At 40.3% G+C, this 27,702-nt stretch overlaps 1 protein-coding gene across 1 annotated transcript in view; it reads left to right on the forward strand.

Annotated features, from left to right (window-relative positions):
- PLCXD3 (phosphatidylinositol specific phospholipase C X domain containing 3) overlaps positions 1 to 27,702 on the forward strand; it is a 114,492-nt gene that overhangs the window by 67,557 nt on the left and 19,233 nt on the right. Inside the window, exon 2 of the mRNA XM_060761435.2 lies at positions 14,843 to 15,551. Coding sequence (XP_060617418.2) covers positions 14,843 to 15,551 — 709 coding nt within the window. The remainder of the gene's footprint in view (positions 1 to 14,842; positions 15,552 to 27,702) is intronic.

Genomic DNA, 27,702 nt, shown 5'->3' on the forward strand with positions numbered 1-27,702 from the left:
CTATTAATTCGCATGATTTTTGTTGAGCCTTTGTGTAATCACAAACCATGAATTTCTCAGATTTTTTTCCTTCCCTCATTACAAAAGTGTGGTTATTTTTATAGGTCACAACAAAATCAAATGAGAGCTTAAGGGTGAGAAGAGATTGCTTGATTTCATCATTTCTCTTTTTCAATGAGGAAGTCATAGCATTTGTTCTTTTAACTGTGTTCTGCTGAAACCTTGGCAGAATCATCTGCAGAATCCTTATTTTAAAAAATGAAATGGAAGAGAACTTAGAGAAGTAGCATTCTGTCGATAGAAGCATCAGGGTTGTTAGAGGAAGGAATTGTGATACGGAAATTTAAGCAACAGCCTACACTAGCCTACTTAGATATGCAAATGATACCACTTTGATGGCCAAAAGCGAGAAGGATCTGAGGAGCCTTCTAACCAAGGTGAAAGAAGAAAATGCAAAAGCTTGGTTGTAGTTAAACATAAAAAACCAAGATTATGGCAACAAGACTGATTGATAACTGGGAAATAGAGGGAGAAAATGTGGAGGCAGTGACAGACTTTGTATTTCTAGGTGCAAAGATTACTGCAGATGCAGACTGCAGTTAGAAAATTAGAAGATGTTTGCTTCTTGGGAGGAGAGCAATGATCAATCTCGATAAAATAGTGAAGAGTTGAGGCATCACACTGGCAATGAAGATCCACATAGTCAAAGCAATGGTATTCCCCATAGTAACCTATGGATGTAAGAGCTGGATCATAAGGAAGGCTGAACGAGAAAAGATAGATACTTTTGAACTGTGTTGTTGGAGGAAAATTCTGAGAGTACCTTGACCGCGAAAAGATCCAACCAGTCCATACTTCAGGAAATAAATCCCAACTGGGACTTGAAGCTCAAACCTCTGGAAGGACCAAGGATTAGGAACCATGGGTCTAAAATCAGATTAGGTTTTGCTATACTTCTTGAAGGCAACATTAATGATAGTGCAGGACTGCCAAAGAGAAGGATGCCTGTTACAACAGTGTAAGGTGATGTTGTCTATATTTTGGAGGAAGAAGCTGGTAAAAACACCCCTGAAAATCTTATGGCATTTATGGGGTTCTCATAAGTCAACCATTGTTGAGTTTAAACTGTCATTATAATTTGTTCATTGCACAAATTCTTGATGGAATATGTGATGAGCAAAGTCACCTGAAACACACAATTTCAATCTTTTAGTCATCCCCACTGCCATTTCCATCACAGGGAAGATTGGGAGATTGATGGTGAAGTATGCAATGCAACTGCTTCACTCTAATTGGAAAGACATCATCTGCAATGAACATTGATGAACTCACAAGTACTCGTAGCAGATGTCCATTGAAGCCTCTCCAGCTAGAGGAAAGTAGATGCACATACATGTAGTGAAACCTGTACCCACTACAGTTATGTGCATCTACTTTCATCTCCCATGCTCTCCCAACAAAGAAATGTCTGCTCTAGGTGGGTTGAGGCATTACTAGACAGAAATGTGGGGTTATGGTATACAAATCAAGGAGAACTCATGTATAAGTCAAGGATAGGTCTTGGGGCCAAAACTATGGATTTTGGTATGTCCGGTGGATAAGTTGTATATCATTCAGTGGTGAGGGGAAACCACCAGTGCTGTCAAAAAGTCCGTGGTGGTGAGAAAAGAGGAGTTTTGCGCTTCCTTTATTGAGGGTCTAAACTTCAAAATTTACTCCCATACTAATGGCCTAACGGTAGAACCATCCTAGAAAGGGAACAGAGAGTGGCTGATATTTATTTATGCTTGTGCTTTCCAGAACACCTACAGTTATGTAAGAACTTGCCCTTTTCCTGTTATTGTGCTTAAAACTAGTTTGTAGCCTTGCATTCTTATCTGTAATCTGTACATTGAAGTTAGAGATTATCCTGACAGGATAAAGGATATTTCTAAAAAAAATCTCATAAAGCCTCTTTCCTTTATTTGAAGAATGAGGTTTTGAAACCTGTGCTGGACAACATTGGAAACTCTGAGCCGATTAAACACTTGGCAATAGACCTTTGTGCCTTCTTATACGTGAAAGAGGGAGAAAGAATTAGCTTTTAGCCATTGATTTATGTTTGTTTTGATAAGGCAAGGCAAACATTTTATGGAGGATAAATAGATTTATTCAAACAAATGCATTCATTTGATTGATAGCTTACTCAATAAAAATGCCATTTGCATTACAAAGAGCGACCAACTGGAATATAGCCTTACTAATCACATAAAAGAGCGGGGAGGTGCTGGAACAGAAAACACTGAGATGTGTTTAAACAGTATCACTCACTATCAAAAGTAATATTCAAAGGTAGCCATGTTGGTCGTACAGGAAAAATAAAACTTAAAATCCGCAAGCCGCAATGCCCGTTTTGGGGTGAACTTCAAGGCATAGCATACAACATGTAAGCTTTCAAAATTGCTCAGGCTTCTTCATCAGGCAAAGGTGTTAAAAATCATATAGGAGGGGAAATGGTGATGACACTGTTTCAAAGATGAGATGATGGCAAAACCATTTTTATTCTACAGGTTGGCATGACACCCACACACACTTTCTGTGCTGTCAGGGGAAAGATCCACAATGTAAGATTTCATAGTCCTACTTTTCCCACCAGAGGTCACGGCACTTGGTTTTCCATGACAGTGTCTTTATTTCCCTGCTATTTTCTCCTTCCTGTTGGGAATGTGGAAGGTAGCAGTGTTTGCCACAAACAGAGTAATTATCATTTACAAGAAGATGGACAACAACCCATGCCAGCACTCCATGGGCACCACACTTGAGGATACCAGACACATTCCTCTTCCTTTCCACAATAATCTGCAATTGCTAAGTAAAGGTTAGAGATAAAATTGCAAAAGCTGCAACTCAGTTCTGTAGAATGGAAAAGGTGAGTTTTTACATAACAGTTAGTAGGCTGAAATGCACCAGAAAGGGGCACAGCACTCAGCCATATTTGCAGAGCCAAGCTGGCTGAGAGTTCACTGCTTAAGTCTAAGGGTGAGATGGCGATGACCCATTCTATAAACAGAAGCTGACAGGATGGGCATTTGAATATTACGGGTTAAACACAAATAATCCACTTATAAGGATAAGATAATGAATAAGTCCAACAAATAGGTAAATTGTGAAACTTAGACTGTTCAATTCCCAGTAATCACAAAATTAAGCAGTATGAAATAAGTTCTGTATAGTCTTTTAGTGATATCGTTGTATGTTCATGAATCAGCCTCCCACGACCGGTTTCGGCCTTTGTTTCAAGCCTTCTTCGGGTGGTAAAGTTCAATCTTTTACAAATGTTCTCATAAGAGATACTTAAGTTTTTTGCAATGGGATAAGATACTCTGCTTCTGAGTTTGATTCTAATTACTCGCAATTAGAATCAAACTCAGAAGCAGAGTATCTTATCCCATTGCAAAAAACTTAAGTATCTCTTATGAGAACATTTGTAAAAGATTGAACTTTACCACCCGAAGAAGGCTTGAAACAAAGGCCGAAACCGGTCGTGGGAGGCTGATTCATGAACATACAACGATATCACTAAAAGACTATACAGAACTTATTTCATACTGCTTAATTTTGTGATTACTGTGAATTGAACAGTCTAAGTTTCACAATTTACCTATTTGTTGGACTTATTCATTATCTTATCCTTATAAGTGGATTATTTGTGTTTAACCTGTCTACCAAGGAACCCATTCATATTGCATTTGAATATTACTCCAGCACTGTGAGTGGGACCCTGCTTGAGGACATCAGACACACAGTACCTCCTTCCAAGAAGGAAGAGAAGGTCTGGGTTAAAGTGTTGAACTATTGAACTTGTTGACCAAAAGGTCACAGGTCAAATCCAGGGAGTGGGGTGAGCTCCCGCTGTTAGCCCCAGCTTCTGCCAAACTAGCAGTTCGAAAACATGCAAATGTGAGTAGATCAATAGGTACTGCTGCAGCGGGAAGGTAACAGTGCTCCATGCAGACATGCCAGCCACATGACCTTGGAGGTGTCTATGAACAACACCGGCTCTTCGGCTGAGAAATGGAGATGAGCACCAACCCCCAGAATCAGACATGACTGGACTTAAAGTCAGGGGAAAACCTAACACTGAACCTTAAAAAAAACCCTAAAAACTAACCCTAAACTTTTACCTAACACTGCTGAGGGGTGCTGGTGTTTTTCTTGGAGAGCTTGCATGGTGTAGTGGTTTGAGGTCAAACTGGAACTCTACAGACTAGGGTTTGAATCTCCATTAGGTGACCTTGGATAGGTCACAAAATGAAGAAAAAGGCAGACCCCCCTCTACACAAATCTTGATAGGAAAAATCAATGATATTAAAAAATCAACTGTTGTTCAAAACCAGAATTAGACTTCCAGTAACTTCTGTTGTTGTTTCTCCTGCCTTATCATTTAATGTTTTGGGAAGTCTATGCGTTTCCAAGAGGGAGTGGGGCACAGAAAATTTAAACTTGTACCCACTACAGTTGCCCATGCCCAAGTCACAGTATTCAAAATGACAACTGTGTTAGCCTGCGTTGGAAACCAGTAGCACTTTTGAGACTCACTAAGAAGAAAACATTTTAGCGTGCTAATCCAATATTTTAATGTTACTTTAGGATTGCCATAAGCCAGAAACAATTTGAAGGCACACAAAAATGAGTGCTGCCTCCAGAACATCTTCCATCTCAGACAGTTGTTTCACTGGCCAATGGTAGTACCATCCCTTTTTATTCAAGGATCCAGGGAAGTCATGCTACCTCTCTATTCTGCCTTGGTTAGACCACATCTGGAATACTAGGTCCAATTCTGGGCACTACAATTGAAGGAAGATGTTGACAAGCTGGAATGTGTCCAGAGGAGGGTGACCAAAATGATCAAGAGTCTGGAGAACAAGCCCTATGAGGAGCAGCTTAAAGAGCTGGGCATGCTTAGCCTGCAAAAGAGAAGGCTGAGAGGAGACATGATGGCTATGTATAAATATGAGAGGGGAAGTAACAGAGAGAAGGGAGCAAGCTTGTTTTCTGCTGCCCTGGAGACTAGGATGTGGAACTACAGGAAAGATTACACCTGAACATGAGGAAGAACTTCCTGACTGTGGAGAGCTATTCAGCAGTGGAACTCTCTGTGCCCAGGAATGTGGCGGAGGCTTCTTCTTTTAAGCAGATCCTGGATGGCCTTCTGTCAGGGGTGCTTTGAATGTGATTTTCCTTCTTGGCAGAGGGTTGGATTGGATGGCCCACGAGATCTCTTCCAACTCTATGATTCTATGATTCTATTCCCCAGTTCTCCTTAATCCATTTCCTTACACAAGATTTTTTCTGTTCTGAGTCGCCACTGGTCACCTACTAATTACTAGTCTCCTCCCCGTTTTGTATTGACCATTTAGTTTCTTCTTGGGGGCTTTTCTTCTGTCTGTGCTATGTTCAAGGTGTGAAACCCAATGAATGCTTCTTTTTCCGCCCATGGGAAAATGTAACCCTGGATAAGATCCTGTATCATTAGGTGTAAGGACACTGATGGAGCTCCATTTGTGCAGAGAGAACAGACAGCCGGAGAGAACCCCTGGGGTTCTGCTGCACTTCTTTTCGTAGGTAGCCAGGATTAGACTGCAGATAGCATTTCATAGAATCATAGAATCAAAGAGTTGGAAGAGACCATCCAGTCCAACCCCCTGCCAATAAGCAGGAATATTGCATTCAAATCACCCCTGACAAATGGCCATCCAGCCTCTGCTTAAAAGCTTCCAAAGAAGGAGCCTCCACCACACTCCGGGGCAGAGAGTTCCACTGCTGAACGGCTCTCACAGTCAGGAAGTTCTTCCTAATGTTCAGATGGAATCTCCTCTCTTGTAGTTTGAAGCCATTGTTCCGCGTCCTAGTCTCCAAGGAAGCAAAAAACAAGCTTGCTCCCTCCTCCCTGTGGCTTCCTCTCACGTATTTATACATGGCTATCATATCTCCTCTCAGCCTTCTCTTCTTCAGGCTAAACATGCCCAGTTCCCTAAGCCGCTCCTCATAGGGCTTGTTCTCCAGACCCTTGATCATTTTAGTCGCCCTCCTCTGGACACATTCCAGCTTGTCAATATCTCTCTTGAATTGTGGTGCCCAGAATTGGACACAATATTCCAGATGTGGTCTAACCAAAGCAGAATAGAGGGGTAGCATTACTTCCTTAGATCTAGACACTATGCTCCTATTGATGCAGGCCAAAATCCCATTGGCTTTTTTTGCCGCCACATCACATTGTTGGCTCATGTTTAACTTGTTGTCCACGAGGACTCCAAGATCCCTTTCACATGTACTGCTCTCGAGCCAGGCGTCACCCATTCTGTATCTTTGCATTTCATTTTTTTCTGCCAAAGTGGAGTATCTTGCATTTGTCACTGTTGAACTTCATTTTGTTAGTTTTGGCCCATCTCTCTAATCTGTCAAGATCGTTTTGAATTCTGCTCCTGTCCTCTGGACTATTGGCTATCCCTCCCAATGTGGTGTCGTCTGCAAACTTGATGATCATGCCTTCTAGCCCTTCATCTAGGTCATTAATAAAGATGTTGAACAGGACCGGGCCCAGGACGGAACCCTGCGGCACTCCGCTCGTTACTTCTTTCCAAGATGAAGAGGAAGCATTAGTGAGCACTCTCACTAATTTCCCAACACCTTGATCTCCAGCGACTGAGAAAGCCTTTGATCTGGGTTGGGCTAAAAGGTAGAATGGGGAGTTGTTGTATTTGGTCCTTAATGACCATAAATGTTAATCCCCAGCAGTTATGAGACTGTAACTCCAGTTTCCATTCTTTCAACTATTTAATAAAATGCCATCTACAATCTTTTGCTCGCTTAGAGCAGAGCTGAAAATAAATAAGGCACTCAGACTGAACAAACAGTATTAATATAAACCAATAAGGGGAGAATTATAACTTAGAAGGGAATATTTGCTCCATTTAGATATAGATTATTAATTATTTACATTATAATATTGGATTGGGGGTTGAGAAGAGTGGATTCATTCTTTAACATTATAATATTGGATCGGGGGTTGAGAAGGGCGGGGTAGAAATGTTGGAAATAATAAATAAATAAATACTATTAATATGAATTCTTAAAGTCAGAATCCTTATTACAAAAAACACATTGATTCACAAGTTTCTCACCTTCCAGGGGTTGCATGCTAGCAATGATTGTGGCCAGAACCAAAAGAAGACAGGGAATATAATTAGACACAATTACTGAATTGTCGTTTTGTTCACCTTGGGTCTCAATTGCAATTGAATCCAGATTGTCTTCTACCTTTGTTTCTGCCATTTCCCCAACGTCTGTTCTCATATTCTATCCCCTCCAATTCTTCCTCTTATTGTGTCTCCCTGTATCTCTCTTCTTTCTTGCACTTTCTTCCCTGATATCTCTAGCTTCTCTTTTTCTTCATCTACTTCTTTCTCTTCCTCTATTTTACTTATTCTCTGGCTTTTTTTCCTTTTCTATTTTTCTCCTCCTCTTCCTTTTTCTTTCCCTATTATCTCTATGTCTCTCTTCCCTTCCTGCACTTCTGTTGCCCTCTGTTCCCACCTCATGCTTCTCCTCCCTCCTTGTCCCTCTCCTCCTCCTCTCTTCCCCTTTCCTCATCTCTTATCCTATCTCCTTCCCATTTCCTTTCCTGCTCCCCCCTTTCTATCTCCCTGTCTTCTCATCTGTTGATTCTTTTTCTCCTCCCTCCATCTCCATTTCCTCTCTTATTTGCTTGTCTGAAGCTTATTTAGCGACCTGGCACCTTCAAGATATATGTCCTTGGCTTGACACTTGTGGACTATTTTTCACCATGAAGATGGGAAGGAGTCACAAAAACTAGCACAAGCCATATAACAAATTATACCCCTGTGCTTGCAGTGGCTTGTATTCTATTAGGAGAGACTGGCGGGATGCAGCAGTCTGACATTAAACAAAGCCATCCTTCACATGTCTATGTAAAACTACTTTTGATGCAGTATCTTGATACAGGATGCCTGTCTCTTAGTTGCAGAAACCAACCCCTCAATGTCTGTGTACATATGCCTCAGTTTACCTGTTGAATTATGGAAACCCCATGAATTTTATAGGGTTTCATTAGGCATTGGGGTGTGGATATGTCTGTCTACAGAGGCTTCACTCCATGCATCTGATGAAATCGATACCATTCATAGAATCATAGAGTTAGAAGATCCTCTGTGGGCCATCCAGTCCAACCCTCTGCCCAAAAGTAGGAAAACCACATGAAATCACAAGAAATGGTGGTCTTAGTACAAAGAGAGGGAGTGGAAAGTTACAGGAAAATAAATAAAGCAATAACTGAGTGCACACAAGCGGCAATAATATTGGGATGGCAAGACAAATCAAAGTAGACAGTAAATAAATGCTATCAGTATATGGTGAACCAAATAGAATTCAAAATTATGGATGTAAAATTAAATGATTCAAAATGTAATGAAAATAGAATGCAAGAAGTTGAAGAAAGATGGAACCGGGTCAAGAATTATATTATGAATAAGTCTAGAGATCAGACCATAAGAAATAGAATACAAATGTTATACAGTATGTAAATCTAGAAGGATTGTCTCAAAAAGAATTGATATGTAAAAGAAAATAATCCTCATGGTGGTGGTGGGAATTGTAAATGTTGTGTTTATGCATGTGTGTGTCCTAAAATAAAAATATATTAAAAAGGGAGGGAAAGGGCTGGAATTCTCCTGGAAAGTCAAGATAATTACATTGAGGCTGTTGTACTTTGGCCATATCATGAGAAGAAAAAAGGCAGCAGTGTCTGGTAAGGGGAATAGAAATAGGGAAGGAAGAGGACCACATTGTAGGTAGGTAGGCTCTCTGAAGGGATTTGCAGCCTTATTTATTTATTACTTATTTACAGTATTTATATTTCACTGTTCTCATCCTGCAGGGGTCTCAGGGTGAATTACAATGTACATATACATGGCAAACATTCAATGCCACAGACACACAACATATATAGACAGACACACAGAGACTATTTAATATTCCAGCTTTTTTCTTGAGGGTATTCTGGCCACCAGGGGAGCTGTCACTTCACCATCCATTTGTGACACTGATGAAGTACTTCCTCATTCTTTGCATGCTTGCTGGAGATTTTTTGTGGTGTTGTAAATTAGCCTCCCTTCATAAGCAGTACCTAAATTTCCTACTTGACAGATGCAACTGTCTTTCAGGCTGCAAAGGTCGGCAGCAAGCTACACAAATTGGTCAGAAGCTCACTCCGACCTAGGCAGGCTTCGAACTCATAATCTTTTGGTCAGTAGTGATCTTAATGCAGCTGACTCCCAGCCAGCTGTGCCACAGCTTATCTCTAGAATAAATCTAGAGATCAGGCCACAAGAAATTGAATACAAATGTTAAACAGTATGTAAATCTAGAAGGAGTGTCTCAAAAAGGATTAATATGTAAAAGAAAATAATCCTTGTGGTGGTGGTGGTGGGAATTGTAAGTGTTGTGTTTATTTATGTGTATGTCCTAAAATTAGATAGATGATAGATAGATATTAAAAGGGGGAGGAAAGGCTGGGATTCTCCTGGAAAGTCAAGATAACTAAACTGAGGCTGTTGTACTTTGACCATATCATGAGAAGAAAAAAAGGCAGCAGTGTCTGGTAAGGGGAAAGACAATAGGGAAGGAAGAGGACCATATTGCAGGTAGATAGAATCAATGAAGGAAGTTGCAGTCTTGAGTTGGCAACAGTGCTGTTGAGGAAAGGGTGACTTGGAGGTTTCTCATTTGTAGGATTGCTATAAGTCAAAGTCGTCTTCAGGACAGTTAACAACAACAACAACAACAAATTTAGAATTCAGACCAAGAAAGTTCTTGCTCACCAAAACTATAAAACCTAGGATTGCATAAGATATAACCAGGGGAATTAAAGTGAAATGTTAATGCTATAAACTACTGACAGAATGCAAATAAGGACACCACTAGAGCCATGCCTTCTTCTTAAACTGGAAGGAAAGAGAGTTCTGAGCTCTAGGAATGAAGTCCCTGTAGGTTTAGAATGATGCTCCGGGGAAACAGAGAAGGCAAGAGGAGACACTAGGTAGCTTGGCTCTTTCTTTTCATATCTACAGTATCATCCCCTCTGAAGTTGATTTCCTTCACATGACATCAAAGATATAGATTCATATCTCCATATCCTTTAATCCCATAGAAATGAAAGCAGCTTTGGTAGGGGGAATTTTGAGCAGAAAGAGGACTGGGAGGAAAAACGTTTGACACAGTCAAAGCTAGTCTCTACTCAACCTAAAAGAACATACAGTTATTTTATCTGTTAACAGAAAGTCTTGTTTGAGGAGGAATAATGGAACTGCACATCATATTTAGTTCTACCCTGTGTCTCCTCATTGCTGGAAATTCAATTTCTTTCTCTTGCTCCTGGCTTGCAAGGCACTCTTGCTACTTAGCTTCATATTAAGGCTGGAAGCTTCCCTGCAGAGAGTTAAAGGACTTGCATAGTAGTGTGAATGCAGGAATGAGAGATGTGGCACTTGAAAGAGAATTGGGCATATTGATCGTCCTCCAAATCCCTACAGGGGAAAAAAAAACTACCAGTGCTTTCCATGGCTTTCCCTTAAGGCAGAGTCCTTGGGTGTTTGCTCTCAGGATTAATCCTGGGCTCTCGCTATCAAAATTGACTACAATTGAGGTCACTTCACAGGCAATTTAGGCTAGTTCACAGGCAGTTCGTTCAGCACCATGGTCAGCTCACTGTGGAGTTGGCTCAGTGTAAGACACTCAAGAACAGCAAACTTGGAATGTCACTGCAACACTACTCAGCTCCAACTCAAAGGTTAAGTACAGGGTTTGATTATCCACCAATTACAGTATTTGCTACAATCTCCACTTCTACCCTATACCATTTTATAGGGTGCTTCAATACTATAGAAATAATGTAGTTTGACACTAATTTGTTCACCAAGATTCAGTGCTACAGGTTCCTGGGAGTTGTAGTTCTACAAGGCCTTTAGCTTTATCTACTAAATAGTACTAACGTTTCACCAAATTACAATTCCAAAGACTCCATAGAATAGTAGTTAGATGGTGTCAAACAGCATTACTTTCACCAGGGTTTCTCAACCTGGGGGTCACGACCCCTGGAGGGGTTGCAAAAAGGGTGTCAGAGGGGTCATCAAAGACCATCAGAAGACATGGTATTTTTTGTTGGTCATGGGGGTTCTGTGTGGGAATTTTGGCCCAATTCCATTCAATTCCATTGTTGTTGGGGTTTGGAATGCTCTTTGATTGTAGGTGAACTATAAATCACAACAACTCCCAAATGTCAAAGTCTATTTTTCCCCAAATCCACCAGTGTTCACATTTGGGCATCTTGAGTATTTGTGCCAAGTTTGGTCCAGATGCATTATTGTTTGAATCAACAGTTCTCTCGGGATGTAGGTGAACTACAACTTCAAAACTCAAGGTCAATGCCCACCAAACCCTTCCAGTCTTTTCTGCTGGTCATGGGAGTTCTGTGTGCCATGTTTGGTTCAATTCCATCATTGGTGGGGTTCAGAATGCTCTTTAATTGTAGATTAACTATAAATCCCAGCAACTACAACTCCCAAATGACAAAACCCCCTCCAACCCCACCAGTATTCAGATTTGAGTGTACTGAGTATTTGTTCCAAATTTGATCCAATGAATGAAAATACATCCTGCATATCAGATATTTACATTATGATTCACAACAGTAGCAAAATTATGAAGTAGCAACAAAAATAATTTTATGGTTGGGGGTCACCATAACATGCGGAACTGTATTAAGGTGTTGCAGCATTGAGAACCACCGACTTTGACAGTGTTGATCCACCTAGGGATTCGGATAACTCCAGTATTGCTGGAAGGAAATCAAATTGATGGGGTGGCTCACTTGCATGGGTGGGAGAAGGGATAGGGATAAGGTGGATATCCACTCTTCTCCTTCTCCCATTCCCCCGTCCTATCCCTGTTGCATGAGTGATCAACCACACAGCCAGCCCCAGCTTCCATGCTATTATAGGTACATTCTGTGCATGTGTCAGAGAAAGCATTGGTGTGTGTGTGTGGCAGGGGTGGGGGAGTAGAGATATTCATGGTTTTTCCACTTTTATGGGGGCCTTGTGCCTTTAACCTTCATGGAAGGCTAACCATAATTTTCTGTTTAGTATGTCAGGATCCAGTCCTTGCAAAAAATAAAAATAAAAAAACCTTAGGGTGTAAATTGTAGATAAATCCAGCTACTTGGTCATGAAAATCCACTGGATGACTTTGGGCAAGCCACCTCTCTCAATCTCAGAGGGATATTTTAGGTCAGGAGTCAAACCCCCACCGAACTTGTTGCCCAAAAAAATAAATCCTATGATAGGCTAACCACAAGTTGCAAACAACCTGAAGGCACATAACAAGAAAACAAAGATTCATTATCTAACAATTCAGATAACTCTTTGAACTCTTTCCACTTTCAGCTCTTCTCCATTCCTCTCCTCCTAATTAGCCCTTACACTCCATTTCTGACTTTCTAACATCTGGCTCTCATCTCATCCTTCAACACCAAGGGTTATAGTCTCCCAAGATTGTTCAGCTTATCACCATCTCGAATATCATCTGATGAGCTCTTCCTTCCTGTGGTCATTCTGTTTTGTAACCTTCTGAAGTTTTGTTTATAAATGCAAACAAATATTCCCATACTTTTAAACTGTTTTAGTCTTTTTTAATTGTTGTAATGATGATAACTCCTTCATTGTGTAACTTGTTTTCAAAGACAAGCTATCTTGAACAGTGTTTTAGAGGAAAGGCTGGGATCAAAATCCACAAGCATGTGGACAATTTCAACATAAAGGAGGAAACCATGAAAATGAACAAAACCTGGCAACAAGTATTTTAAAAACCCCAAAAATCATAACAGTAAATAAAGAATAACACTAAAAAACAGGGGAATTTCAAACAAGAAACAGTCAGGTCCAACTAATCACCTCCCAACAAAGGATTCCCCCAGACAGTAAGAAGCCAGACCTTCAAAACTGCTAGGCCATTAAATGCTAATCAAGGTGACCAATTGCTGCATTCACACCTACCTCAAAAAGACAAGAGTTCTTTGTCCCACCCTGGACATTCCACAGATATTTAAACCCCATTATCCTAGTTTCCAACAGACCTCACAACCTCTGAGGTTGTCTGCCATAGATGCACTGTTCTCCTTCTCCTTCTCCTATTCCCCCTGTCCTGTCCCTGTGTGCATGAGCAATCAACCAAGGGAAGATAGGGAATGCTTCTGGAACATGGACATACAGCCTGGAAAACACACAACAACCCAGTGGAATCAAAACTTCCAATAGTTTGGGAATCTTTATTCTCCAAAAATTTAAAAACCTCTAAAAATAGTTTTGGAATGCACTTCTCCAGCACTTGAAGGTAGAAAACCCTGTGCTCCTCAGAGAATGTTTATGGTAAAAAAATAGATTAATCCTTTCCTAAAAGAGATGTGTAGAGGCATACATGACAGCACATTCTCATCATATCTGTTGCCATAGATGCTAGGGCTAATTCCTCTCCCACATAATTCAGACTGGATGGAATTGGATCTAGGTTGAGGTTGTTCTTCAGTGACAATGAGGAAGGTGAGCCGTATATTTCCCCATGCAACATTAGTGGCACAAGGTACTTAAGAAACCTCAATAACTTAGGGAACACAGTTTAGAAACAGCTGGTTGTAGCTCATAAGCATTTCTGATGTTGTTCCCTTCCTTCTGAACACCCCCTGCTAACAATGGCTTAATTCCAACAATATGCTATCTACTTATCCAACATGACTCCCCCCCCCCCCCCGCCTTCTCTCCCGCTGGATCAGTGGTTCTCAACCTGTGGGTCCCAGATGTTTTGGCCTTCAACTCCCAGAAATCTTAACAGCTGGTAAACTGGCTGGGATTTCTGAGAGTTGTAAGCCAAAACACCTGGGGATCCCCAGGTTGAGAACCACTGGGACATCTAGGCCTCCAAATATGTTTTGGTTGTATAGAGTACTGGATAGTGGAACTGTTTTTTTCCTGGTTCTGTTGATGGAGGCAATTTCTTTTATGGAGCAGCCCTATTAGACCCTGGCAAATATGGGCTGACTTCCAAACAGTCAGCATTCAAAACTATCTCTTCTAGTACCAAAGTGATTATGTCCCTCAGGCATGTTGAATGATGGATGTTGAACTCAATGTGAACAAGGAAAAGAAACCACCACACTAGCTAATCCCATTTGATTTTGGAGGCTACAGAGGGTTAACCCCAGATAGTAACTGTATAACCGAATAGAAGATTTCCAGCTGTATCCAAGTGACGCTAGGAAATAATATACCTGAAACCATGGAGAATGTCTGCCAATCAGACTTGACACTATTAGGTCAGATGAACAGAAGGTCTGACTCAGTTTTAGGCAGTTAATGTTATTAGGCATGTGCCTATTGAAAGTGCCTTCTTAAAATAAATTAGAACCACAGCTGGCCTATTTAAACTCATCCACCTGACCAGAGCAACTGCTGGTTTGAAAAAAGGATGCCAGAGGTCTCTCATTCATAGGGTTGTCATATGCTGAATTCAACTTGACATCAAATAACAACATGTGTTAGTAGTAACATGTATGTATGTTAAATAGGTGATACTAAAATAATATGGGAGAAGGAAAAATAATTGTATTTGTATTGTGGTATATTTTCATGAGAGATGTGGGCACTTTTGGAGGGCACTTGTGTTTATCCTTTCCTTACTCATCTTTCCTTAATTCTTTTTTCAAAAAGCAAATGTTCTTTTGTATTATCCTCAGGGTCTCATGATTCATTTAGCTTCTACATTGATGAGGCCTCTCCAGTTGGACCCGAGCAACCAGAAACTGTCCAGAACTTTGTCTCTGTGTTTGGAACTGTGGCTAAAAAGCTGATGAGGAAATGGCTGGCAACACAGACAATGAATTTTACTAGTCAGCTGGGAGCTGGAGTACGGTATTTTGATCTTAGGATCTCTACAAAGCCCAGAGACCCTGACAATGAACTCTACTTTGCTCATGGTTTATTCAGTGCCAAAGTCAACGAGGGCCTTGAGGAGATCAGTGCCTTCCTTGCTGATCATCATAAAGAAGTGGTCTTGTTGGACTTCAACCACTTCTATGGGATGCAGAAATGTCACCATGAAAAACTGGTCCAAATGCTCAAAGACACTTTTGGGAGTAAAATGTGCCCTGCCATTTTTGCCCATGAAGTTTGTCTCCAGTATCTCTGGGAGAAGGATTATCAAGTTTTGGTATTTTATCACAGCCCAGTGGCTTTGGAAGTCCCATTTCTATGGCCAGGACAGATGATGCCAGCACCATGGGCAAACACAACTGATCCAGAAAAACTGATCCAGTTTCTTCAGACATCAATCATTGAGAGAAGAAAGAAGGGCTCCTTTTTTATATCTCAGGTGGTGCTGACCCCAAAGGCTAGCACTGTGGTCAAGGGAGTTGCCAGTGGCCTCAGAGAAACAATCACTGAAAGGTGAGTGGCTACATACTGAGTTGTTTTCAGGATCTTGGTGACAATAGTGGCATCCTTGACATCAGCTCTGTGGTCATAATCCAGAACTAGTATTGGGGGATTGTAAAGAATTCAATCTAACAATTGCCCAGGTCCTGGGGTCACCTGGAGAGGCCTGTTCCTTAGTCCCTCAACTATTGTAAACATGGTTGGTGGGGATGGGAGATAGGGCCTTCTCAATAGCTCCCCATAGACTGTGGAAATATCTTCCAAGGGAGATCAGAATGGCCTTCTCCTTGCTGCCTTCCTGCTGGCAGGCTTGACCTTTTTATTCAGGGAGGCTATTAAAATAAAAACATTTTAAAGGAATAGAAGAGTGAGTGAAGTATTATTTTAACTGAAACTGTTTTATAGCTTTTTATCTTTTAAAAATGTATTTTATTCTTCTCACTTGATGTTTGAAATGTTTTAATACTGTGAATAACTTAATTCTATTTTAATGTTTACTTTAGGCCATTTAAAAAAAAATAAGCTGCCTTGAGTTGCAATTTTGTGAGAAAGGTGGATGTTGCTACCGGTTTTGCACCCATCATCCAAAATTCCAAAATCTGAAATACTTTAAGTCTGAATCAATTTGAATCCAACCCAGAAGGATTGTCATGTTTTAAAATCAGAGTGATGAAGAGTAGCCAGAATGTCCCACAATAAATGTAGCAATGTGGGCAAAGGGGAGGGATACATCAATTTCTGAACTAAGATCAGGAAGGATTATATTCTCTCAAATGAGCATATTTCAGAGATGTTCTGGGTACATCCTATGCAAAGAAGTAATTAGACAAGATGTCCTTTAAAATATCTTCAAGCTTAAAGCTCCTCGCCTCCTAGAAAACAAGAAAAAAAATCATTTTTGGACTGCAATGAGTTTCAGTAAGTCCTTTGACAAGGTTCCCCCATTATCTTCTTTAAAAAAACTTGTAAAATGTGCGTTAGACAATACTACTGTTAGGCGGATTTATAACTTGGTTAATTTTTTTTGTTGTGTGAGGAGCAACTTGAGAAACTGCAAGTTGCTTCTGGTGTGAGAGAATTAGCCATCTGCAAGGACGTGGCCGAGGGGACACCCAGATGTTTGATATTTTACCATCCTTGTGGGAGGTTTCTCTCATGTCCCCGCATGGGGAGATGGAGCTGACAGAGGGAGCTCATCCACATTAGCCCAGGATTCAAACTTCCAAGTTGTCAGTCTTCAGTCCTGCCGGCACAAGGGCTTAGCCCACTGTGCCACTGAGGGCTTGTTAAGTGACTGAACCCAAAGGGTGCTCATGAATGGTTCCTCTTCATCCTGGAAGGAAGTGACTAGTGGAGTCTGCAGGGTTTGGTCCTGGGCCCAGTACTGTTCAACATCTTTATTAATGACTTAAAGAGCTGGGTATGTTTACCCTGCAGAAGAGAAGGTTGAGAGGAGACATGATAGCCATGTTTAAATATGTGAAAGAATGTCATAAGGAAGAGGGAGCAATGTTATTTTCTGTTCAAATTACAGGAAGGGACATTCCATCCGAACATTAAGAAGATCTTTCTGACTGTAAGGGCTGTTCAGGAGTGTAGTGGAAGCTCCTATCTTTGGGGGCTTTTAAACAGAGACTAGATTGCCATCTGTCAGGGGTACTTGGATTGTCCTTTTCCTGCATGGCAGGGGGGTGGCCTAGATGGCACATGTGGTCTTTTCCAACCAACTCTATGAGTTTATTAATCCTCCAGCCAGCATGATCAGACTTTCAAAACCCCTTTTCTAAGTTGGAACTTACAGAAGATCAAGAGTTGATTCTGTTCAGTCATGCCCAGTGTTTCTTTACTTCTATCTGATATTCTTATCAAGGCTTCGGGTACAGACTAAAATCTTAATTCTTATTAGGCAATCCCTCATAGCTCAAGGATGATTGTCTTCCAGATGTGGTGTCTTGGCGGTGGGTCCCTATGTGGATGTGGAGCCCTATTCTTGATATGCATCTTCTCCCGTAGTGAGGACATCGGTTTCCAGGTGGTTCCTTACCTTGAGTCTGCAGATGTTTCTGATCTATAGTGAGCCACAATCTCTGAAACCTGTCCAAGCTGGCTGGGACTTCTGGCACTTGAAGTCCAACAACATCAGGAGGCAGAAGATTGGGAACTACTGACCTGACAGCTTTTGCCTCTGACTCAAATATTTTATAGCTGTTAAACGCACATATTTAGAGAATAATCCTCCAAGTGTGAATTAGGCAGATGTTTCATTGGAGGAGAGAGATATATGCATCCAGTCATAAGGACCCTGCAGATAGGTATGTCCATTGATAGAGTATGACAGGGCACTGCATGCTCATAACAAAAGAGCTTGCTCTGACACTGTGTGCTGACGCACAGAGCCCTACTTGCCGCAAAGCTGTTTCTCTGATGCAGATGGGAATTATAAGGGCACAGTTCATTTGTCCTGCTCTGAATGAAAAATGGTTTTGCTCTGCCTCCCCTCCTCCCCTTGAGCACCAAAGCAAATGTATGATACAGGAGCATCATTGTAATCAAGGCAGGAAAGAAAAGGAAAAGACGTCTCCAGGCATTTGCTAAGACACGGTTCAATAACCAATAAGCCATATCTGTTTTAGGCTGATAATGCTAGTCCCTGAGGTCTAATAATTCTAAGGGAGGACAAATAATAAATGTCAGCTACCATGGATAGGCAAGAAGAGATGATTCTTCAGAGCTTTTTTCTGATTTAATAAACAGACGTTCCACACTGCAGCAGTGAGCAAGGATTCAATGAATAGGAACTCTCTGCTGAGCATCTGCTTCTTGTTTTGTCATATTCCTGCAACTGGTGACCAGCATTCAGTTGGTTGCGCCCAGCTAGAGTAAACCTATTGAAGCCATTATTAGCGTGATTTGACATCTAGGAAAAACCAATTGATTTGATGGCTCTATTCTACATGGGGTCTAACAATGAAATTGTGAATAAAAGCTTTAGATGGAGCTTATTGCACAACATACTAATCTATATATATATATAAATGCTCTGTGCATAATGAGTACCTTAAAAACAAAAGAACCAATGAACGAAATTTGGCAACAAAACGTCTTACAACACAAGGAGTGACCATCACTCAAAGATTATGATTTTGTCATTTGGGAGTTGTAGTTGTTGGGATTTATATTTCACCTACAATCAAAGAGCATTCTGAACTCCATCAATGATGGAATTGAAACAAACTTAGGTAGATAGGTACATATAGGTAGATAGGTAGATAGATAGATAGATATGATTCACACACACAGAGTTATAGTATCATAGATTTGAAAGGGACCCTTAAAGAAGGACAATGATATGTTGCCTGTTCCAGGGTGGGCAAACCAGACACCCTCCACATCAACACTGAAAAAGAAACAGCAAAAATTACTGTTTACTCACAAGTATAAAGAAATGACATATATTAGAAACCAACACTTTCTCATTACTTTATTTTCCAGATCAACAGACTGGGCCACAGCAATGCGTGGCAGGGGACAGCTAGTAAATAATAAAACTTTATTTATATACCGCTCTATCTCCCTAGGGGACTCAGGGCGGTTTCCACAAACAAACATAAAACATACAGAGTAGCCATTAAAATATAAACATAAGTTGTTAACATAATCCTATGCATTAAAACAAACCGATTCCATAATCCATTGTGCAAGATGAGTTACCAAACATCCCACTTATATGTGGGTCAGGACAGGTTGAAAGGGCTGATCGGTGTTCCTATGGAAGTAATAAAGGCCAGGGAGCGAGTAAAGTGCCAGGAGTGGACCTAATTTCTGGCCAGGGTAGGACCTAGGGCTACTTTTTTCCAGGGCCATCTGGCAATTTTGAAGAGGAAGGCCTAGGCCAAAAACCAGTATCTATCTTGTACTTGCATTGTGTCTGAATCATGAATGGATTGATTCTTTTCATTGATAAGGAAAACCCATCAATGAACTCAATATCAGTACCACTATTTCTAGTGTGATAGTTGATTTGCACTATATTCCTGATATTGTTGAAGTAAAGGAAAAATATTGTGAGAATGGGAAACCTGTCCAAGATACAGAGGGGAAAGAAGAACAATGGGTGGAAACGTTCACAGAGCTGAATCTCTGGGACGTGGTTTATTTTCAATCCGTTTTTCTGCTAAAATACTTAATACTGGTTCTATTTTGCTGTGAAATGATAAGTTTCTTCCCTTCAGATTGTATGCTGTACCATCACAAACAACTATATTTATGGAAGGCAGATTTCAGGGTAAAGGCAGAATCACCTGTAAATCATACCAAAACATCCTCATGCTGCTATGGATGAGAAATAGCTCAGATATGGACACTAGGAAAAAATATGTTAACTTTGATGGATCACAAGCCCCTCTGCACTTTTAGATAATCATTGCACCCTCCCTCTAATGATTGGGGCATGTGCACTTCCCATTTCAAAAACATCTACCTTCTCTCACAATTACTGAACTTTTCTAAGTAGTTCTTTTTTTAAAAAATAATCTTGATTTTGACTACTAGACACAGTAAGTACAAGTAAGATCATACAAGTAAGATCATATGTTTGATCCTTCCTAACTTATGAGAACAAGCAGAGTTGATCTCTCTAAAAGCGTTTGCTCTGGCCCAGATTCTCTAACTTTTATATGCACTGGCTATATTTTCAAAGATTCTTACATCTTCTTTTGCTCTACTTGCTCTAAGGTACAGTAGATTATTTTTAGACTCTGAGATGATGATTAAGTAATGTTGCCTCTAACAGAGGAATGATTGCTACAGTGACTAGAAGCATTAGATTTGGAAACAGGCATTTAAAACTTTCATTTATTTCCAGTGCCCCATGAATATTGGAAGAACGTCACTGTATCCGACACAAAATTTGCTCAAAAATCAGTGTATTCCCAGAGTGACCATTCAGATGTCTCTAAGAAGCCCATAAGCACCATAAAGATGGCATTGTGTTAGTGACTTAAGCAGAGAGTGATTTTTTTAAATTTAGCTGTATTTAGCTAATTGCAGTATAAGCACATTTGTGTAATTGGGACTATCACAGAGCAACATATGAATGCACATTGTCCATAAATGTTGCATCTGCACATTGCAAATATCAGAATTTGTTGACAGCAATGTTCATTGGCCACTGAAATACCAACCATATATAGTCGTGTATAAGCCATGTTTCTCAGCCTTTTTTAAGGCTGAAAAAGCCCCTCTTGGCTTATATTTGAGTCAAAGTTATTTATTATTTTATTCATTTTTATTACATTTTATTACATGTATTTTATTACATTTATTATTTTACTCTATTATTATTATTACATTGACATTATTTTGCTCTATTATTATATTTATTATATTTTCTATTATTATTATTACATTTATTATTTTACTCTATTATTACTGTTATTATTACATTTCCATTATTTTACTCTATTGTTATTTTATTAGATTTATCATTTTACTCTCTTTATTATTATTGGAAGAATACATAAGCACACTTACACTGAAGAAGGTTAGAATAATGGTTTAATCAGAGTTGGACAGTCTTATCTTAAATTACAGTTTTATGTACATTTTCAAAATCACTTAACTTACTGATACCTCAATTAATGTAATTTTATTGGTATCTATTTTTATTTTTAAATTAACCAGTAGCTGCTGCAGTTCCCACCCTTGGCTTATACTCGAGTCAATACATTTTCCCAGTTTTTTGTGGTAAAATTAGGTGCCTCAGCTTATATTCAGGTCAGCTTATACTTGAGTATATACGGTATATTGCAATACATTGGTATTCAGGATATGGTTATGTAAAGAAATGGAGATACCACAACATTTTACTATTGTAATGCATAGCATGTGATCAGGACAAGAATCCACTGTTAGGATAGAATATGGAAAAACAGACTGGTTTCTAATTGGCAAAGAAGGCAGGTAAGGCTGCATTTTATCACCTTGTCTATTGAAATTGTATGTTGAACATATCATATGCAAAATGGAATTAAACTTTAGTGAAGACAGTGTGAAAATCAGAGGAAGAAACATCAATAATTACATGGGTCTCACACCATAACACTAGAAGGAAAAAACAAGGACAGGGAACAATTGTTGAGGAAAATCACTCCCCTATCCTCATACCAGGAGGACACAAGGAAGACCTTAATGGTGACCAGGGAAGTTTTCTCTACTTTTAAGGGTTGTTTTGGGGGCTGGGGAGGGGGGGAGGAAGCATTGGGCACCATCATGGACCTTTGGATTGCAGGAGCCCAAAAGGTTCAGGATGGCAAATGGGGACTAACCCTCAGGTAGCTCCAGGAGTGAGTCCCCATATACCCAAGGCCCCATTAGAACCAGGCCTTTCAGGAAGGCCCAGATTTATTTGGGGTATTTAATTAATTCAGAATAACCAAGTTTATTCCAAATTAATTTGTTTTTACTGGGATCGTCATTTGGGCACCCCCGGTAAAAACCTAGACAGTCCCGGGATATGGGCCTGTCTGCATGGGCCCTTAGTTTTTCTTCTTTTGTCCCACATAAACTCTCATTAATTGCTTGGAGAGCAACACATAGACAAAGACTCTTAAATGGTCTCTGATTACTGTTGATAAGATTGTTTCTGTGATTATGCTTTGAAGCAATGCCTGGTCTGAAGCTGGGTTTTTAGAAAAGTTAATGTCCCATTGGAAGTGATATCTCTGAGAAAGAACTGAAAGTTGGAAAACCTTGTTAAAAGAGGAGTCTCTGTTCTTTTGAATCCTGCAAAAAAAATGTTGGATTAGATAGTTGGTATGCAGTTTATTGATAATACAAAAACATTGTAATAGACCAGTGCTGGGAGGTAAGAACTGAGTACAATTGGTTGGAAAATGAATCATGCTTTGATTAAAATTGTTTCGTTGACATTTTGGAGAAGAAACAGAGGGGTGAAGATGTAGAGATCTGTTTAGATAAGGACCCCTAAGCAAGAAGCAATGAACTGAATTAAATTTAGATATGATTAATGAATGATTGGAAGGATTATCATGCCCTTGACATATGCAGATTCAAGGATGAAACACTGGCTGCACGAATACAAGGGCTATTAGAGAACAAGGCAGTTTGCCATTTTAGGTTGCCTCAGGATGGAAGAAATGACAGGGTTGATGCTTTGCTTGTTCAAAATGAAAGGGAACCTCAAGGAGGTTATAATGAAAGGATAGATACATTTCATTATTCATAATTATAATTTTTTGATACCCCTTCATTCCTATGGCTGCATTCTATTGCACTCTATGCAATCCTGTAATGTGTTGTTTGATGAATTATCTGGCAAGGAATTAAATACTTCACAAAACTACAGATCTCAGAATTCTTTTGAATCACAGAGTTGGAAGAGACTTTGTGGACCATCCAGTCCCACCCTCTGCCAAGAAGCAGGAAAATTGCGTTCAGCGCACCCCTGACAGATGGTCATCCAGCCTCTGTTTAAAAGCCTCCAACGTAGGAGCCTGCACCACACTCCGGGGCAGAGAGTTCCACTGGTGAACAGCTCTCATAGTCAGGAAGTTCTGTCACACATTCAGGTGGAATTTCCTTTCCTTTAGTTTGAAGCCATTGCTCCGTGTCCTAGTCTCCAGGACAGCAGAAAATAACATTGCTCCCTCCTCCCTATGACTTCCCCTTACATATTTTTACCTGGCCATCATGTCTCCTCTCAGCCTTCTCTTCTAAAGGCTAAACATGCACAGGTGTTTAAGCTTCTCCTCATAGGGCTTGTTCTCCAGACTCTTGATTATTTTAGTCTCCCTCCTTTGGGAACATTCCATCTTCCTTCAATTGTGGTGCCTGGAATTGGACACAGTATTCACTGTGGTTGACGAAGGCAGAATAGAGGGATAGCATGACTTACCTGGATCTGGACACTATACTCCTATTTATGCAGGCTAAAATCCCATTGGAGTTTTTAGCTGCTGCATGACATTGTTGGCTCCACAATTTTTTCACATGAACTACCATTGTGTGATGGAGCCTTGGTGGTTAAAACCGTATCAATGTGTTATAATTATGCAGAGTGACAGAAACCAAGCCACATTCATAACAGTCAATTAAAATGAGGTGTACAAAAAATGCACATGTGGTGATTTAATCTGCTAATTCCTTTTAGGACAAGAGCATTACAAAACTAGATTGTGTTTTACAGCAAGGCTGCAGATTGATTCATTGCAATTTGGATTCCCGAGTTGCTTGGTTAAGATGATGGCTTGGTAGGCCAGTGAGTGGTTGGATGAATGAATGGATGGAAAGTTAGATTTGTTGTTGCTAAGTGCCTTCAAATTGCCTCCAAATTATGGTGACTCTCTCATAGAGTTTTCTTAGCAATATTCATTCAGAAGAGACTTGTAACATTCTTTTCAGAATGAGATTTTGTAATGTGCTCAAGGTTACTCTATGGGTTTCCATGTCTGAACAGTGATTTAAGCTCTAGTCTCCAAAATTCCTTGCTGAACCTTTTAACCACTGCACCATGCTGATTTTTAGAAAGATAAATGTACATGTTACTGTGCAGTCCAAAGGTGCAGTAAAAATGAAATTTGCATTTATTTAGATGTCCCACTGCAAAATAATTAGGTCAGCTGATTTCATTTACAATGTCATAAGGGCTGTTTGACAGTGGAAGAGACTCCTTGGTGAACTCACTGAAGATTGTTAAGCAGAGGTTGGAGCCCGCTCCTCAGCTTTAGCTGTAGATGCTGCCAACTGGATGCAGGTTGGAATGGATAGTCATCCATTTCCGCCTGTTTCCAGAACTGTTTTGAACCCTATGATTTTTTGAGCCATAGCATACTACCATCCAGGTTTTCTTGCCTCTAGCCGAAGCAAGGGTGTCCAATTTGTCCATGTTAACAGGCCAAGTTTTACTTCTGCCTTTAAAAGCTTATTTCAAAGATTATTTCAAGATTTGTAGAAATCCCACATGTTGCCTGGAATAAAATTTCAACAACCAAAGAAAATTCTTACAAGGTTCACAGAATTACTTTTGTAAACAAAAATAAATAAACAATAGCATTCTCCTCTGGAAGATATGTTATGCTTGGGGTGATTGGGCATATCACTGCTCTGAAGCTTTTCCCAGTCTTGAATTATGCTCGGAGAAGAATGCATGGTAGGTGGGTTTAAAGTGATGGAAGAATTGTTCAGTGGGCTCTGACCTTTGGCAAGATGTTTCAGTTGTAGAGCCTCCTGAAATGAGAGTTCTGGTAGCTAAGCAACTGTCATGTGGAATATATTACGGCTTGATAAAGTGACTTTAAAGAGTGAAGGAAAATTGATGGCAACGAGCAGTTTGAAACCTTGGAGATCTGCCAGGTCCATTCTCTTGTTTACCAAGCTTCATTGGAGAAAAGTGTTTTGTTTTTGCTTCTCAAAGCTTAAGACAATTACAGTAATGCAGATTGTGAAACTTTAAATAAGTCAAGGCAATACAACCCATGGGTTTACAATGATGCTTTGAAGGACTATTGTTGTGATATGATCTTCATATTTTAAGTTGACTTCTTTCTTTCTTTCTTTTTGGAAAAGCACAGGCTCAGGAAAATTTTGTAAACATGTTTGGTGTTTGCACTGGCGGAATACTGTAGGATACTGCTATGATCTATGGCTACTGATCAGAAGGAAAATACATGTAGTATAGAAGAAAGAGGGAAGTGGGAAATAAATGCTGTTTGTTTCAGGAAATCTTTCAAATACAGTGGAACCTAGATTTAAGAGCATCCCAACTTAAGAGCATTTTGAGTTAAGTCATCGCTCAACCTGGTTTCACTTTGACATGTGAACAATGCTTTGAGTTGAGAGCAAATGGCCAAGGGAGCACAAGCGCGAGAGTACAGGGTTTTAGGGCTTCACAGGAGCAGCCTCTGTGCCTCATGTCTCAATGCCTCATACTCTTGTCCACTTTGGGAGATTGCTATCCACTTTGAGGAGCTTTGATTTTTTGTGGGTTGTATTTTTGGTTTTGTGGGTTTTTTTTTTCCTGCAGGACTGTGGTAAAAGAGAAAGGGAACCACCATATGGGACCACGGCATAGAAATCAGTGTTGCATACAAATCAGTGGGGGGAAGCCAGGCGGCAGACACTTTCCTCATTGTATGAGGTAAGGGGGAAGCCGAGGTAATGCAGCATGTGGGGTGACAGGATCCCCCTGGCAGGGGATGTGTGGCAATTCCAGTGGCAAACGGGACGAGGTCCTTAGACTCTAAGAGAGCAGAGGTACAGAGGATTATTTAGATTCCAAGAGAGCAGAGGATTACTAACTGGAGCAAGTTACAGGGAGCATTCAACCCCCCTGTTCAAACAACTCCACTGGCTGCCAATGAATTTCCAGTCCCAATTCAAGGTGCAGGTGATTACCTACAAAGCCTAAACGGTTCAGGACCTGCCTATCTTCGCGATTGCATCTTCCCCTATGAACCAGCACAAGCCCTAAGATCATCCAGGGAGGCCCTTCTCTCGCTTCCACCTCCGTCTCAAGCACGGTTGGTGGCAATGAGGGGGAGGACCTTCTTGTTGGTGGCCTCCCAGATCTGAAACTCTCTTCCCAGAGAGATCAGATCAGCACTTACGCTTTCCACCTTCCGCAAGAACCTAAAAACATGGATGTTCTGCTGTGCCTTTGACTAGGCAGTTCCAAAGAATTGGCCCAATGTTACCTAAGTTCTGACACTTTAACATGGCCCTGCGCTCTATGATCTTGACATTTTAATGCCCAAGGACATTATCCTCCCATTCCAGCCTTACTGAATTTTGCACTTTCTTTTAGCTCTATCTAGGAATTTTCACAAATTTAGAGCCCTCTGAACTCAGCACTTTTATTGCTTTGCATGGTACTGTTTTTATGATGTTATGTTTTATTGTGATATGTTTTATTTGGTTTTGTTTTGATTTTATCTTATTGCATTATGTTTTTAAATCTGTGCTCTGGGCTTGTACCTTTGTGAGCTGTCCCGAGTCCCTTCGGGGAGATGGAGACGGGGTATAAAAATAAAGTTGTTGTTGTTGTTCTTGTTGTTAATGATGCAAGGAAGGAAATACATTTTTTCAGGAAGGGCATGGGCAAGTTGACCACAAAATTATAGTTTTAGTTTTCTGTAGTTTTGGTAAGAATATATGCACACCACTATATTCTCAGTGAAACTAAAGATCATTCAGTTACATTTTTTAAACTCTGGATTTCACCATTTAACTAACCCAGTACTTGGAGGTCTGGAGTTCGTGGGAGTAAGAACATAGGTTTTTCAGATGCTTTAAAGATGCAACCTTTATTATATAGTCCCTTCCCTGTCGAGAACTGAGGCCCAACTGTTCTAACATCTCCAGACATACAATAAACACCTGGACTGGACGTTTTATATGCAACCCACCACATTCTAGCAATCCTGACCTGGATCGAAGATGGATCTGCTTCATAAATTCCAGTCCCATCTGTTGTAACTAGCTGAGACTCTGCAGGTGACTGACACAATCATTTGTTCCGTTATTTATTTTAGCTGGAGAAGCCAGAGATGAAAATGTGGAGCTTTTGCATGTAAACCACATCCTCTGCTGGACCCCCTCCCTCCTTTTTTAAGGTCAATATGTGCTCTCTGGCTACAAGAATCAGTCCTTGTAATTGTGTGTTAACAAAGGAACCCCTGCTGAGAGATTTAGTATCTGGCAGCACAGTGTGGATTTTAGCAGCAAGCATCAATTGTGCCATGTTGCAACTCAGATTTGTTAGGCAGAAATTGTGGGGGTCCACCATTCCTGTCACTGTGATCTTGCATAGATACCAAGAAGGGAAACAATCAGAACTCCCTCACCGTGTACATGTTGGAAAGACTTCCTAAGCAGTATTTCTTCCCAGAAAACCTCAGCTGTTTATTATCAAGGCCCTTGCCTAGAGAAGTGGTTGGGTTTCCTTTTCTGGACATCTTGAAAAAACAGAATCTATATAAATAAAAATGTAATGTTCATTTGTGGGATTAACAGAACTCAAAAACCACTGGACGAATTGACACCAAATTTGGCAGCAAAACACATTCTAATCTGATCTATGTCTTTCAAACAAAAAATCCATAAAAAATGAAGGGAAAATAACTTAAAACTCCCCCAAAAGAAAAAT

The sequence above is a fragment of the Anolis sagrei genome, chromosome 2 (assembly GCF_037176765.1).
Source record: "Anolis sagrei isolate rAnoSag1 chromosome 2, rAnoSag1.mat, whole genome shotgun sequence".
Taxonomy (NCBI): Eukaryota; Metazoa; Chordata; class Lepidosauria; order Squamata; family Dactyloidae; genus Anolis; species Anolis sagrei.